The following is a 17,066-nucleotide window of genomic DNA, read 5'->3' as shown; positions in this document are numbered from 1 at the left end:
ATATAATTTCTGAATTTTCTTCCCCTAAACTTATGTGAATGGACTAAGGAACAGGTTGGAATAAAACCAACTAAACATTTTTTAAAGTAACATTGACCAACAAGAATTGGAAAATATCAAAGGGCTTAGAGACACAGTGCCTGCAGGATAATCCAATGTACCTGTTTTTAATTGAATGTCACCCAGGACTGTTATGGGGGACCTAGACTCTTCTAGATTACTGAAACTTTGAAAAGATACTTGAATATCTATCATCTTCATGTATCATTAGAACATCTGATGATAGCCTTTCTGCATCTGTCTAGAACACTTCATTCTTTCCCATAATGTGGCATTAGGGCTTGAATTAAAAAAAAAAAAAAGAAGGAAAAGATGATGCTAATAAAGAAAACACACAAAAGAGTCTATGTATGGAAGGAACTTCTACAGACTAATTGTTGCAAGGAGTCAGATAAAGAGTTCTCATAAAGCATAGGCTTTGTCCACTAGTCTTTCTGTGTCTTAACTAATCTAATGATTCAGTATACAACTAAATATTATCTTATAAAGCTTTCCGGAACACTTTCATGTCTAGCATTTTTAATGGCTTTGGATAAATTGTGACAAGTTCAGTTTCAAGATGTTGCATCAATTTTCAATACACTGACTTGTTTAGGATATATATTTATATATCATATACTACATACATTGCTACATTATCTGCCAAACATCTATATGTGTATAAATGTATATCAACCATCAATTGCCCATGCATCTATCATTTATTTATCAATTATCTGTCCCTATATGATCTACCAATTATCTGTCTGTATATATCTGTTATGGTTTATTTACCTAACATTTTTCCATAATATGTCATTTCTATGTATCTATTATGCAGCCACCTATCTCTCTTCTGTCTTCTAAGGAAGAAAAAGAATTAAGTTTCATTATAGCTCGCATTTTCCAAGCATTTATTTGAGATAATTTTTCCCCCTATCACCTTAGGCCATCTCGTCTCAGACAACTTAATTTCTTTTCATTTAGCCTGTGAACATTTGTACTTTTAATACCTCTCCCCATCTTATGATCTAGTGTGTTCTAGTCTATACACATCCTCACAAACATATATACAAATAATGAAAGTTAGGCCAATATACCAGAGATAACCAGTAGTTTTTCTTTTCAAATCAAAGATGGAAAAACAGAAAAATTTCAGTGATTACTGATGTCATAAAACACGAAGCATGCAATTAGTTTCTTGGCTGTCACATCAATAAAAGAAATATTTTTGTATGGAAGGCTTCCCATCAAGAAAGAAGCATGAAAAATGTCCAAAGAAAAAATAATGTATTGGTTCCAAATCTTTTCTAGAAAAGAAGGGGTGAAATGCTTCCAAACCTGACCAAGTAAGATGGTTGACTCCACAGACATATTTAGTGCTTATTCAAGGATAAGCTGATTTCAAACAAGAGGGGGATAAAGGATTATAAAATAAGTTGTCAGGAAATGATTGTCAAAAGTTGCTAATTGAGGCGATGAAGAAGTTCAGTGAGTGACATTTTACGTGCATTCCCTTTTCTCAGAAATCTTCTAGTTTCATGAACTTCCCGATGTGCTGAGGGAGCTGGCAGTGTCTCCACATAGTATGCTCTCAAGTTCAGCTGACCTTCCCAGACAACCTCTTTCTGCTTTCAAAGTTATTTGAATCCGTGTTTCAAGGTTTTCTGACAGTGAACGCTAAATATTATAAATGAATTTGAAATGTTCCTTTATCAGATTTAAATTTGTCAAAGTATTATCTGACCAGGACCTGTACACCAATGCCCACTACAGTCCCAGCTTCTTCCTCTCAGAACATGTTCTTTCCTTACCTCACTTAGAAATCAAATGGAACAGAAACAATAGAAATGAATGTGTAAAACACAAAAAGTGTTCACACCTTTCCCTTGCTTACTCCAGAGTGACTCATGAAAACTCCTAGTGAGCTTAAGGGTGTCCTATACAACTAGCCATCTTTGCAGAATCTCACTGGTTGTCACACTGTGCCAGTAATTGTATGAGATGGGCTTTTGTCATTTAACAACATGTTTAACAACATCTTTTGCTTTGAAAGATCTGACTCTGGTGGGAAAAACAAATTGAAATAATAGTTAATATTGTGACAAGTTCAGGTAGTTATTGGGTTAGTGTTCTACTATAGAAAGTAAGTGGAGTTGTGGTTTGGGGCACATGATGAGAAATACTTGCTCTGAATCTCCAAGGTTCATAAGAAGCTCTTTAAGCAAACAACTGGATACGATGTTCTCGGAAAAGAGCTGAAAGTACAAAGACAGAGACAGAGAACCAGAGTAGGCCAGCATGCTAAAGAGACCAAAAGACAAGGAAAGGCTGCAGGTCGTCTTTGATTTGAATGTTCAAATGGGCACTATTGATTCTTGCATATAAAGTAGATGGAGAGGGCTAGGGAGATGCTTAATGGATAAAGTGTGAGGACCTGAGTTTGAATAACTAGCACACAAAGAGCTAAGGTGTTAGCACAATCCAAGTGTGTACACATGGGAGCAAAGTAGGAGATTCCGCACAAACTGTCAGTCCATCTCTCTTGGCAGGCATTTCTGTGAACAGAAAAGGCCCTCCCTTGAATAAGGTTGTTCTCTGACTTCTACACACATGTTTGGAAGCATGTGGGTACTTACACTTCCACACACAAACACACACATGGACATGAATTCACACACACAAAAACATGGACACACATACATACACCATTCACACAATACATATGCATGCTTACAAAGACATATGCATACACACACAGAGAGAGATACAGAGAGACAGAGACAGAGAGACAGAGATAGAGGAAGAGAGGCAGAGAGAGAGAAAGAGACCTTCAGGTGAAAAGCACAGAGTAGAAAGAGGTGAGTAACAATGAACCTCATAAAGAAGCACAGTTGAATTGAACGTGGTTAGAGAAGTGAAAATATCTGTGATATACTTGAAATGCAGTAGGAAGAAGATTTGGTCAGATGGCAAATGATAGTCATAAAAAGAAGTAGAGATCAAGGAAACATTGACATATGGTATAAAATATATAGCACAAATATCTACACCCATACTATGGACCTTAGGCATGTTGGAAAAAGAGAAACAGGTAACAAGAACACCAGAAGACCTTTGCATGAGACAAAGTGCTAGAAATTTAATCTGGGTTCCCCTTCTCTAAATAAAGAAAGTGAATTCTGCACTGATGCAAGAGTTTGAAGTTTTGAATCTAAAATATAACTTGTTCGTATAACTTCAAAAAAGTGCTTTTAAAATTAATAAGGAAATAAGTCTCAGAATATTTAATTTAGAAATATAAATTTTAAAACAATATAGTCTAGAAAACAGAGGATATGTTTTTGTGGTTTTAAGAATAGGAATGCTTCTTAGAACCACAGCACAAAACAGAGAAGGCAAAAAGAAAATGACTCATAAATTTGAGAAATACAATTATTTTGGTTTTTGAAACAGGGTTTGTTTGTGGAACAGTCCTCGCTATCCTGGAATTAGCTTTGTAGAACAGGCTGGCCTCTAACTCAGAGATCCTCCTATCTCTGCCTCATGAATGCTGAGATTAAAGATGTGTGCTACCACCAACCATCAGGAAATACAAACTTTTAATGTTTACATGACAAAAGACCTGTATGAGTAAGCTGGGGTTGAATGAAATGTGAATGCCTAATATGCAACATAGCATCCAGATAATTACTTGGGTGCAAAAATATTTTCTTATAGAAGAAAGCATGGACGGATAAAGGAAAGGACCAGACATTTCACAAAGAAACAGATACCCAGAGCTTTCAAATATAGGACAAATTTCCTTCTCACTACTAAAATTATGCAAATTAATTAGCAATTAGATGTCATTTTCACCTATTAGGATGCGTGAAGATTTAAGAGACCAATAATGGCCAGTGTTGGCTGGTCACAAAAAGCAATTATTCTCACATCCTGAAGGTTGCAAATTTATATAGCATTTGTAAAAGTGGGAAATTTGATTATATTAATAAAAAGTTCAAATCCACTCTATTTTATATAGTCATTTCATCACCAGTAGTTGCTGATGTGTGTGTGTGTGTGTGTGTGTGTGTGTGTGTGTGTGTGTATTCACAGTCACAATGCTGGTGATGATATTAAAATGCAAGAACATACTAAATGTTGATCCTGAGGGCCAGAGTGTGTTAACTCTTTAAGATGCTGAGACATTTGAAAATTCACAAGCATGTGTTGTTTTAAATAAAAAATATGAAAAGAATATAATCTACAGTATAATATATTTAAAATTACTGATGACAAAACTGCATTATGGAACTGGAAAGCAGTCAAAGATGATTATAGTGAACATGCCCAACTGCTAAGAACTTTTTAAAGCAGTTTACTGCAGAAATTAATCATGAATATTTATATTCTTAAATGAAATAACTTACCTATAAAAATATGTATGTTCACTAATTAAGAGAGCATCTGTCGCTGAGTGCTAAACAGGTAAGAGTTGTTTAGTTATGCTGTATACATGATAGCATTTGTGACATGAAAATGTCAATATAAAATAATGGGAATGTTAACTGTCAACAGACTTCTGAAGTCTTTGTGTTATATTACAAATTTCATTGCAATATAAATTGCTAGGCATATTTGTTATTTTGAATGAAACCATTAAAAAGATATTTTTGATATTTAAATCAAGGTTCAAGAAACCTGCAGTCATACCATGTGATGGTTACCTTGTTGATTTTGTTTTGAGCAAGAATAGTTGTCCAATAATATAGTAATTTAGAGAAATGGCCTTAGGATGATATTACAATGATACTGTGTGGCCTTAGGCAATTTTAAGTGTTACATTTTGTTATAAAATAATCAAGTAGGTTTACCTTCCATAGTTATATAAAAAGGAAGCTCTTTAATATTCTGATTATTACCATCAGGAACAAATGATTCCAGAGAACAGGGAGTCCTAAGCATTGACTGCTGTACATTATTCAGAGACACTGAAGACCAAGAAACAATTGTATTTAATCCTTTGTAAGTCACTGATAACCTTCAAAAGTGTTCCAGAAGTAGTAAGTATAAAGAAACTGTAAATTGTGTTAAAGAATTAGAAGAGGGGATACAAAATATGTAGTTCTTTATAGTAAGTGAAGCACTTAAAGGCCATATGATTACAGTAGAAGATAACAGGGTGAAACCAAAGGCATTCATTTTGAGGAAACACTACCTGACCTGCTCTCCATTGGGTCAACATGTAGATAGATTTTTATAGAAAGATTCCAGGTTTCCTATCTGGATAGTCTACTCATTTGACAAAGGTGAGGATGAAGAATTGCTTACCAAGTGATAGGCAGTTCACTGAAAAACTGAAACATTGAAGATTATCTTTTTAAATGTACATGCACATAAAATATACTAGTCATATAATTGTGTAAAGTGGGCAGATTCTTTCCCCTCCTTCAACTCAAATGTAAAACAATCATCCATAATACGTTTCCTCTCTTAGGACTTTGTAGGGCTGATAAGTAGAACCTTGGATCTGTGTATATAAACCAAACAGCTATCTCTGAGAAATATATTTCTATCATCAAAAAAAATGTTTAAAGCCTATATAACCTCTCTGAAACGTAGGTAGAAAATACATGTATATTAAAATATTAAGACTGACTGAAAATGTTCTATTATAACTGAAAATTTAATTGAATTCTAAAGACATGTTACTTTTCCTTCAACTCATCTTGCTAATCTTCACAAAGATTTCTATTTGGTAGGTATCTGTCTTTTGCAATGATAGATGAAGGAGTTGAGTGTAACCTACCCTTTCTTATTTTGCAAATTCAATCTCTCTTGTTCAATAGCTTGATAATTGTTCCTTCCTACCTTTAATTAAAAGATAACAATGGTCTTGATAACAGAGGAAATTATACATTAGTAGAACACTTGTGGGCTTAATAAAGGAGACCTTTGTAAATTTTTTCTTGGTCAAAAGTGTAAATGAACACTCTACAGAGAACAGATAAAAAGGCCTGCCAAAGGTGTTACAGTCTTCTTAATAGTTCATGATTCCACAGCTTTTGACAAGACTGGCTCTCCTTTACTTGAAGCATTTCCACATCCTTTCTTCCAAATTCTCTGACCCCTTCTTATCTCTTCACTTCGTAAATATTGGCACACTTTGGGGAGATGGGTGGTCCATGGTCCTTTCCTGCTGTGCTCTATGGGTGATCTCATTTCCCTCCATGGCACCAGCCCTTTCAGAGTATGCTGTCATCTAGGACTGAGACCAAGACCTCCACTCATGCTCAGGTTTTTTCTGTGCATCCTCCTTGGGTGCCTTTAGCAATTCAAAATTAGTCCACGTATATGAAGCTCACCATCTTTACCCGGATCTTGGAGCTCTGACCACGTGACTACTTCTGCCATTAGTGTCACTTGTAAAACATTTTTCCTCTCAAGTCAGAGATGTCAGCTGACAATTTCTACTCTCACACACTTTTGCGCCACTCTCCCACACAGATCTGTCCGTGATTCCTGGCAAATGTGTAATTGGCATGTGTGAGATTTTCCCTCTCCCTGGTGATTCCACTTTAAGCATCCATCACTTTAAAATGCATTACTCTGACATTTAAATAATGGGACTTCTGTTTTCCATCATTTAACCTTCCAATATGTTTTCTTGTGCCACCATATTCCTCAATGTAAAATGCAAACCTGATCATAAATTTATTCACCTCAAATAATTTATGAGTCCTCTTTTTCCTTCCATGGGGTCTGCTTGCAACTGCTATATATATTTTTGTAAATCTACAAAGCCTTATCCCTTAGCACACTGATTCCCTTTTATGCTGTTCATGCCCAGAACAAATCAGCCCAAACCAACCTAGCTAACTACACTTTTGTGTCTTCTCATCTGTCATCTCTTTATCTACTCACATCCTTGTTCCTCCCTCTTCTTCAAAGTACTCAGCAAGAAGCTGAAACCCTGATTAGGCAACAGCATCAACTGTTGTGCCAAGTTTAGTTTTCTTACCATTCCTGTGTTTCTCCAAGTCAGAGTTTCCTTTCCCTTCATTGCTTTTTAGCTCTTCCATAATTTATACTCTTTCTTTCTTGTCTCTTTCTCCCACACTAAGAGCTCATGGAGGGTGAAAGCTACTTTTAACATGTTTGTATTTGGAGTTTCTTGCATAGTATCTTAGGTAGAATCTCTCTTTCTGAATATATATAATGAATAAATGGACATGTCCATTATCTAATCTCATTGACTGACTAGATAGATTCTTTAAATAATATGATTTTGGCCTTTGCTCCATTATTTACAACCATGTGATTAATGAACAAATTACCCAGAACTGTCTTGCTCTATTTTCTTCAAAATACTGCAATTAGGGAAAGGAATAATGGAAATTGTTTCTTCCAATTCAAGCAGTCACAATAAAGATGTTACATGTTTTGCAACCTTGAGGCTTTCTGGTAAATCACTGGAGAGGTACCTGGTAAAAACACCTACCAAATATTCGACAAATGAACAAACAATTCTGAGCCAAAAGACATAATGCTAAAGCAGAGGACTGGTCTCCTTAGAATGTTTATTGTAACATTATTTTGGGGCAAATTAAATCATTTTATGTGGTAGCAGACTTAAAACTAAAATGTTCTCATAACATAAAGTAACATATTTACTTTAAAATCCAGAAAATTGGTGATGTCCTTCTGTATACAAGATATAAAGTGATCAATTACCAATAGACAGGCAAATGAACAGATAAATAATTTCTCATTGGAAGGAAGTAAACATATTTTCCCTCTTCCCAAAAATAAACAAAACTTGTGAAAACCCCTATTTGGGAAAAAATTTGGGAGTGTTCTGACAGTTTGTGGAAGTTTCATCTTGTGACCACTCAGAAATAATGTAATCCTCTTATTATTTGCAAAAGAGAAAACCTGAAACACTGTGACTCATATTTTTGCCATTAATCTTAGAATGGGAAATTATAGGGGAGATAGGAAATCACCAAACTAAATGATTATTTCAGATCAGTTCCAAACATAAAGGCCCAATGAATCACAGTTTGCTAATTTTCCTAAAATCAAATGCAAACACACTTAATTCTGTTGTCTACTTTATATCTTTCCTTTGAAGACTAAAGCTTTATATTTAGCCTCCTGAGGCCCAGTGCAGCCTCTTAGCTTTTACAAGGCCCAATATACATATAGGAAAACATGCCTACAATATTTAAGCATAGTTGAATTTTACTATGGATATGATTGTTGGGCACACTTAACCTCAGTGAGTTTTCACTACCTTATCAGTGGGAACTTCTGTGGTGCATATTGTATATCTTTCCATGTACTCTATATTGGCACACACTTCAAATGCCAGCACTTGAGAGGGCTGAAGCACAAGGATCAAGAGTTATAAGTTAGCCTATGCTTATGTGACTTGAATCTACCTTTCACTCCTACCCCTTCACATCCTCCCAATTTTAATAATATTTAAATAACTGTTTCTAAAACAGAATTTCTGAGAAGTGGTAGCATTGACAGAAATGTATTTTTTACTCAGTATGGCCTATTTATCAATCAAATGTTGCTAGAACCGTCTTAGAAGGCTGTAGAACATTTATGGAATGGAGCCTCATTGGGGGAAATGTGACTCTAGATGGATTATCAGATTTGATACTAAGGCCCCATTTCCTGTCCATTTTGCTCTCTTATTGTAGATCCAGTGTGCTCAGACTCATCTCTTTCCTGCAATTATGATTTTCCTGTTAGAATAACATGTATTGATCTTAAATAATAGTACTGAATAAACACTTATTCTTTAAATTAAAAAAAAATTAGCCTGTGCTTTATGATGATGTTTAGACCAGCCTGTGCTACAAGAGTTATCCTACCTCAAAACCAAACCACCTATTTCATTGTTTAGTATAACATATAAGTTTTCAATTATTATAATTTCTCTGCCATCATTTGATAAACAATTGAGCAGACTGCTTTAGGCAGAAATTTTGAACAAGATAAGGAAATCATTAGAGAATAGAAAAAAAATGCTTATCAATTAGTCCTACAAATTTTAAAAGTCAAAATTAGTCTAGATATCTATAACTTTTTAAATATTTTGATAATGTATCTGGTTTATCATGTACCTCTCACTGTCCATTCTAGCTTTCAAGCATAATTCTACTGAGTGGATGTTGGTCGGTGAAATAACAACAGTTGCTTCATTAAGGGATTGGTCATGTACTGATCTTTCTAAAAGAAATTTCAAATTCATAATTTGTCAAATATTATTGTGTTTAGAAATTTTGGCAAGAGTTTAGTATTTTGATTATGAGTTTTGGTCAAATTTAACAAATATTATTGTCTAAGCTAGATATCTGTTAAATAGTGGAAATATATCTCCATATTGTGGGTTGTATCAAATGTTTTAGAAGAATATTATCCACATTTTGCAGACATACCTATAATGATGCTATATAAAAATGTATTTAAAGAATTCAAACACTGACCATATTTATTATTTAACTCTGAAATATCAGTTTTTTTATCAGAATGTTATTTATATATAGTTCACAATAATGAAATCTAAATAGCCTATGACACTGATGTTTATGTAAAAGGGCCACTTATTAAACACACATTTTATTATTGAAAATGGTTATAATTTTTATTATCTGTGCTTCTTCTAATTTCCTTTTAATATCAGTGAAGTTTGACTTTTTAGCAATATGAACAGCTGAGAAAAACCAGTTAATTTAAAAGTATACAAATATTGCTGAAGATAAAATATTGTTAACAATAAAATTAGAAGTACAAATTATTAATTCCTGCTGCAAGATGGTATTGATACCTCCAAATTGCTCCTTTTGGATTAATCAGGTACAGTTTTACAAACTTTTTAGAGAGCTGATTAATTTTGGTCCTAATAATCAACATTAGGCTATGCTTTTTAACCAGGTAATCAGCATACTTTAATCTTATCTGGTTTTTGCATGAATGTAGTTCCCATAAAAATAATTAAAAGTACCCTGGTTAATATTCTTTATTCATACAGAGCAGAGACTGGAAGTTTATAAAGATTCATTGTGGGAAAATCACAATGGGAATGGATTGAGTATAACACATATTATTATTTATATTCATTCTAATGTAACAAGTTTGAAAATCCAGTGTGTGTCACTGCAAAGAATAAATCCCCAAGTTAATTTTCCAAAATAAGAAATTTCAAGATCATTCTTACCCTTTTGAACCCAAAGACACAAAGTTTGATAGATGAGATTAATTTATAGTTACTAGTGATTAAAGTCGAATTGTGCGTGCGTGTGCGTGCATGCATGTGTGTGTGTGTGTGTGTGTGTGTGTGTGTGTGTGTGTGTTTATCCATGCACTTTGGGTCAGTCTACCCAACAAGCATCAATCAGAGATTCATATTCTCCATTTGTTTTCAATTGTAACTTGGATTTATCTTAAGGGATTTGGTGTAGACATTTATAGTCAAAAAGAAGTATCCTTTTCTTCACTAAAAAACATTTTTACTTATTTATAATTTTGTTTTGGAAATATTTTTAATCATCTATACAGAATCAATAATATATAAGTGTGAGCACATTAGCTTGCCAATATTGTATGGCACTTGGATACATCTAAGGTTACTTGTTTTAGTTGCACGTTAATAACGAAGAATGTCCTCTAAATTTCATACATATAGATTCTTTTATTATCTGTGTAACCAGCTGCCATAGTCTTAGTTTGACCAGTGCTTTGCTTAATTTCATGCATGTTTTGTTACATAACTAAAACACTCCTAGCTAAAATGATGCTGAATGAGGTTAGCTGATGATATGGAGGAAGAAAGGAATAGCACTTTACAGTTTACAAAGCTAAATGTCATTGTGCAAACATTCCAATCCCTAAGATCTCAATTTTAGAAAACAAAACACAATGTACTACCACATTTAGGAAACTCATTCAAATTAAATTGATATTGTGCAAATATAATTCCCTGTGGACAAAGTCCCCTCACTTTGTACAATATATTTGGTTAGTCGATTAGTTTCCAAGCTAGTAAAACAGGCCCTGATAGACTTTTAGAAGAGATAAAAGATAAGCACATAAAAAAGTCACCATCACTCCTCCACGAGAATGCTTTGACCAAAATTGTGTGAGATGTTGTATCTTATTTAATACTTGGCATATTAAGAAAATAACTCATAAAACTTATAAATGACCATACACAAACCTAGCTGTAATTTATATGCACTTTGGCTTAAAATAAAACTCCTTTGTTTTAATATAATTTCATCACCAAATAAAACAGTATCTGTTCCATCACCAAATAAAACAATATTAATTTCATCCCCAAGTAAGGAAATATTAATTTCATCACCAAGTAAAACAAATAAGCAATAATCACTAAGTAGTAGTAAGCACAGGAATCATGGCAAATAATATAACCACAATATTTTATAAAACTGTCAAAAACTGCAACACCTTCATGAAATTAAGTTCAAAATGTAGTAGTAAACAGACCTCCAAAATAATCATCCTGTTATCTGGTAAGTGAATTAATGATAAATAAATATGAATGTAATCACTTTAGCACATGAAACAGACATATTTTTTCCTTGGAAACACAGTTTTCTGTTTCGATGTTTTCTTTTTCCTTTGTTCAGTTTATTTTCTTGTCCTGACAATTTTTAATTAAAAGATTTTCCAACTTGGTGCACTAGAAACAAAGCACTCACCATTTCACATAGAAACCACTTCCTCATGCCTCAGATAATTCAGAAACATTGTTTTAACAAGGCAGGATATAAGCACAGAAAACTGAGGAAACATCTGAAATATGGCCACGCATCACTAACTAAACTAAAAGCCAGCCCAGGACCACTGATGAGTCACATGTTAGTGTTTGACATGAACACAGTTAGGGGCTTCTTTTTCCTCATCAAGTTACACAGAATTTTAATGGAGGACTTCTGCACAACTTATCCCTGTACTATTATATGAGGTCACTCATGTGGTTAGATTGTGTGGAGATCCAACTGGGTATGTTTTAGAATCCAGGTAGATCAGAGTTCATGGTGTTTCATGGATAGCCAGATCCATTAAGATAGCAAGAAACAGTCATAAACTAAAATATAAGGGCAGAATGGCCTCAAATGACATCACTGAATCTTATGTCATGTCTGCCAGCTGACTTCAATGTATTTTCTCCACATCACCACTTGCCTCCTCAACATGGCTTTTAGCACTGGGAAGGCTTATGACTTCTTTAAAAGCATGACAGGAGTTTACTCCAATGAAACTCAAGAAGGAAAAAACAAAAGGATGGGATTAAACACTAGAGTGAGTACTGTTTCCACTGGGATTCAGAAGACTGAAACAATGCTACAATGTTACAGGAGAATTCCACTTGTGGGATCTAAGCAGGAAAAAATTAAAAGGCAAACGGGAGATGATAAAAGGGAGAGGGAGGAAGGGAAGTAAAGAGATCAGCTGAAAATCCCAAAGACTAAACACTTTCAAACTGTGATTTTTCTCTGCCATCAGGCAACTGTTGAAGTCTGGATTTTATTTTCTAGAAAATTCTGAACAAAGAAAAGAATCCCACCTCCTCATTTCAGTTCTCTTCCAATTTAGCTGTACTTATTTTACTTACAGGCATTTGTCACAGCAAAACTGTTGGCTGTCTCAATGTTGTCCACATGAGGTACCAGATTGAAAGGGGCTTCAGAGGCATTGGGGCTGGTGTTATGAAGAAAGATTGCCAATCTAAAAGCAGTGTATTCCTGGTCTGTGTTTCGGATGAAGAGACCACCTGTGAAAGACAGCAGCTTCACACAGTGTTTCCTGTTTTAGATGTTACACCCAGCCCCAGGATTGCCAAATATCCCCAACAGCAAGCTTGCACAATTAAGGAGCTCTGTTGTTACATCATAGGGGCTGCTTTTGTCCCTGCACAGCATGCTTAGTGTTTTAGTCTTCAGGGCAGCTCAGCTTTTTCTTGCTTTAATCGCGATCACGGTGACCTCTGAGACCACTTAGTGCACCTTGAATTTTTTTTCCCCTTGTGCTGTTCGGGCAGCCAGTTCAGGACAAGGCTCAGTTTCAGTGAGGATGCAGATGAAGCGACAAGAGATTTCCATCAAAATACAGAACAGACATGGAGGAATGTGGAGGCACAGGAGAGCCTCCACATTTAGAAGGGAGAGAACTTAGTTTGCCCCCATGCTCATGTGTATGTGTGTGTATCCAAACCACTCTGTTTTATGTGTGCACAGTACACACATCAAAAAAAAAAAAAAAAAAATGATGCAGTGCTTGAGGCTGGGCTGGGCTGGAAGAAATTCAATAGCTGAGTCCCATCAACAGACAGAAGGGGAGAATGGCAAGCACCACGAAGGAAGGGAGGGTCGATAGATACAGAGTGTGGTGCCCAAGGATACGGAAGAGCAAAAACATAAGCGAAAAGCAAAATAAACCCAGCGGAGCTTCCTAGGAAAGGGTCTAACTTTTTATCTGCCATCTGGTAGCAAGACAAGGCAAGAGTGTGGACAGAAAACGCGTGTTTGCCCCCAGTATCTTTCTGTTATAGCGAGAATGCTGCAGCTGCAAGAAGTCGGGGGAAAAACAAACAAAAATAAAATAAAATTCGGTATTTCCTCTTCTCAGGAAAAGCGATTAAAGAAAGGTGCTATAAAATATAATCAAAGGCCACATGGAGGTTAATTTATCTTTTATTTTCTCTTTCCTTCAACTTCTTCCAATCCTGATATAAGCCATTAAGGGAAAATGAAAATAGGGTCAGGGCTGGGCGTGCTAGCCTGTGTCTACTATCTGAACTTGCACCGAGAGCAGCTGATTGTAAAGGGAAGGAAGGCACCTCCTTAGGATTCCCTAATTTCTTATCAGTAACTCATTTAAGTCACTCACTTTAGACACATGCACCCCTTCCCCTGCCGTCTACTCACCTATTTGGACGCTGCTTGGAAAGGCTCCCATGGCGAGTCCCCAAAATCCAGAAAACAACAAGACAATCTGACTGCAAATACTCCTCATCTTCTTTGCTACTCTCCCTGGTACGCGCTCCCTCTCTTTCTCTCACACTCTTACTAAAGGCTCTTCAGAGAGGCATTGAAGACGATGGCGCTAAAATTAAATTTAAAAAAAGAAAGAAAGAAAAGAAAAGAAAAAAAAAAGAAAAGAAAAAGGAAAAGAAAAAACGAGAAAGAAAACAAGAGAGAGGTTTGGGCGCTTTGAGGTTATGATTGCTTCCCCTCAGCAATCCATCTCCAGCTGCCAGATGTTTCCCGCAGTCTCCATAGCCCTGGGGGAGGTTTTCTGTCCTGCTGATAATGTTCATGCAGAAGATGGTGGTGGCGGTCTAGCTGCTGCTCTGCTCACAGGGATGAGACATGCGCTCTGTCTGTGGTTCACTTGCGCTCGCCTGCTCACATACCCACCAACGCGGGCGCCACACGCGCTCTTCAGCTTGCACCCGGCCCCCACCCGGGCCGCAGCATCCGCGAGCCCGTGCCTAGGTACCAGTACCAGAGTGCGCACCACCGTTGTGGTCCCCTGGACCATAGCCTGTCTCCCCTCTCCCGTCTCCTCCCTCCCCTCGTCCCTCGCCCCTCGCACGCCCCTTCCCTCCAGCGGGTGCTCACCAGAGCGCCCAGGTCTTCAGGGAGGCTCCCGAGCCAGTCCGCAGACCGGGGTTCTGGCGTTTCCTCTCCAGTCTCTGACCCCCTTCCTCCTTTCTTCCTGCGTTTGCGGAGGGACCAGCTCTGGTGATCAGCACCCTTCTCCAGCACCCCTCTTTTTTTCTTTTTATGCCTTCCAAAGCGCCTTTGGCTTCTTGGTTGCGCTTGGCAGGAAACTAGCCTGGGGGGCCGGGTATGCCAGCCCGGATCCCCGGCTGGGGGGTGGGTGGGTAGGAAGTTAGCACCTCCCCATGGTCTCAGTCCCCTGCCGCATCCTTGCAGGCTCGCGGGAGGACAGGCTGCCTGCCCGCTCACAGCCCTTTCCTCTCAGCCTAGCCCAGCCTAGCCCTTTTCTGCCATTGGCCTGCGTGCGCGCGCGCGGGGACTCTAGTCCTGCTGCAGCTGCAGCAAAGATTTCTCACCAGCAAATAGCCCGGGAATCTGCAAAGCGCTTCATGCGGTGAAGGTGCTCAGCAAAGCAAAGCAGGGAAGAAGGACACAGGGCAGCCCAAGGGAAAGAGGCTGGGGTCCTGGAGGGAAAAGCTGGAGGAGGTAAGGGTGGTGAAGAGAGTCAGTGAAGTTTACACGTGCTAGGGAAGGGAAATGTGGGGAAAGTGTGTGTGTTTGTGTGTGTGTGTGTGTGTGTTGTGTGTGTGTGTGTGTGTTTCAGAGGGGGGGGGGGAGAAAGGGAGAGAGGGAGAGAGAGAGAGAGAGGGGAAGAGAGAGACAGGGAGAGAGAGCATTTAATGCAGAAAGTAGCTATCGGTAAGAAACAGGATGAAGGCAGATGAAAACCGAGAGGCTTCTAACATTCTAACTTGTTCTTTAAAGTGTACTGGACAGAATTGGGAATTAACTTTGAGAAGTGAAGTGTAAACTAAGAAACTTGCTTAAAGGCTGCTTTCCTTTCGTTCAGTGACTCACTCAAAAGAATGCGTTTCTGCAGTGTGTGTGTGTGTGTGTGTGTGTGTGTGTGTGTGTGTGTGTGTGTGTTCTTCATACACATTTCTTTCCTGGGGGTTCAGAAAGCTGTCACCCCGTCACCACCAAGAAGACATACCTTTTGCAAATGATGTCAGTAGATAGTCTGAGTGTGTAGAAAAAAATGAAAAGGAATTAACCTAGGGTTTTAGGAATACTGTCACTTTTCCCACAGAGACAACCTTTAAAACGGTCATTTCACTGGGTGTCATGTCACGGGAAGAAGCTGGGACACATCCAAAGGTTGAGCCACCTCTGTGACTGCAGTAGCTGTAGACCCCATGGAGGATAGCTATCTAATATACTGTCTGTGTTTAGATTACTCTCAATACAACATAATATTCCCTAATGCTAAATGACAATAAATTGAGCAGTGTTTGTTAAAGGCTTGGAAAAGAGCCCAGAAGGTCCCAACTCTACACAGAGAACTATAGGCAACTGAGGAAAGCTGGGAATGGTAGAGGTGGTCCTCCCCAGGGACAAGCACATCAACTGGTTGTCCAATGGCAAATGGGTAGCTCTGAAAATATACCTACAAGTAACATACAATGGACTGAAGGGGTTATTTTTAAAATGAATAATGTATATTTATGTGATATATATTATCACACGAGCATACGTATATATGCATGTGATAACAAGATGTTGCCTCTCACCACATTTTTAAAAGAATAGAGAAAGTACCTGAGTATGTCTGACACAATACAGCAAGAACACTACCTGGTAACTATTTTCTTGACATGTACCTTTATCCTTTGAGGTTGCCCTCCCCCATTTTTCGTTTCATTAACACTGAACAAAATATAGGCACATAAATTTATGCAGTTCAAGGTGATATTATGATTTATTAATGCAATCTGGGATAGTAAATGGCTAAATTATATATTCAACATCTTAGTAGTTATCATTTGTTTTGTTCAGAGAACATTTGAAATTTACTTTTGGTGATTTTGAATTGATATGAATATAGACAAAAGGGAAATTTGAATATTATTGGTATACAAATTACTATGGCTATTGTAGTAAACTGAATGGAGATTGTTTAAGCAACTAGAAACGGAATTACCAAATCATCTAGGCTCACATGAAGTGCAGCTATCTCTCCTATACAAAACAAACAAACAAACAAACAAAAGCCTTTTTATTATATATGAACAATGACCTGATTTTGTAGTTCACAAATGATGTTTGATGTTTTAAATTTTTGTTAAAACTCCAGAATATTCTTCTGCTTCCAAAATTCTTAGTTTTTCTTTTAAAATCACATCTTTTCGTTGTTGTTTTTCATCCACATTCCTGTTATATCTCAGCACAGATTGTTATGATAAAAACAACCAAATTGTGAGTAATTGGATTACACAAATC

The 17,066-nt window shown here is 37.0% G+C and overlaps 1 protein-coding gene across 7 annotated transcripts in view; it reads right to left on the bottom strand.

The window, feature by feature from the left end:
• The window catches only part of Gria4 (glutamate ionotropic receptor AMPA type subunit 4), a 345,494-nt gene extending 330,380 nt beyond the window's left edge, over nucleotides 1-15,114 (bottom strand). For 2 of the 7 annotated variants that reach the window (XM_051177798.1, XM_051177799.1), the window contains exons 1-3: nucleotides 14,685-15,113; nucleotides 13,989-14,166; nucleotides 12,677-12,835 (exon numbers count right to left, since the gene is read on the bottom strand). In XM_051177798.1, the coding sequence (XP_051033755.1) occupies nucleotides 12,677-12,835; nucleotides 13,989-14,076 (247 nt within the window). In that variant the 5' untranslated portion in view covers nucleotides 14,077-14,166; nucleotides 14,685-15,113. Of the gene's footprint in view, nucleotides 1-12,676; nucleotides 12,836-13,988; nucleotides 14,167-14,684 lie in introns of all 7 variants that reach the window. The other 5 variants (XM_051177796.1, XM_051177797.1, XM_051177803.1 and 2 more) reach the window with 3 other exon arrangements.
• Between the last annotated feature and the right edge of the window lie 1,952 nt (nucleotides 15,115-17,066).

This window comes from Phodopus roborovskii, unplaced genomic scaffold, assembly GCF_943737965.1.
Source record: "Phodopus roborovskii unplaced genomic scaffold, PHOROB, whole genome shotgun sequence".
Classification (NCBI taxonomy): domain Eukaryota; kingdom Metazoa; phylum Chordata; class Mammalia; order Rodentia; family Cricetidae; genus Phodopus; species Phodopus roborovskii.
The sequence above is the reverse complement of the archived record's forward strand: the minus strand, read 5'-3'. Positions and strand labels throughout refer to the sequence as shown.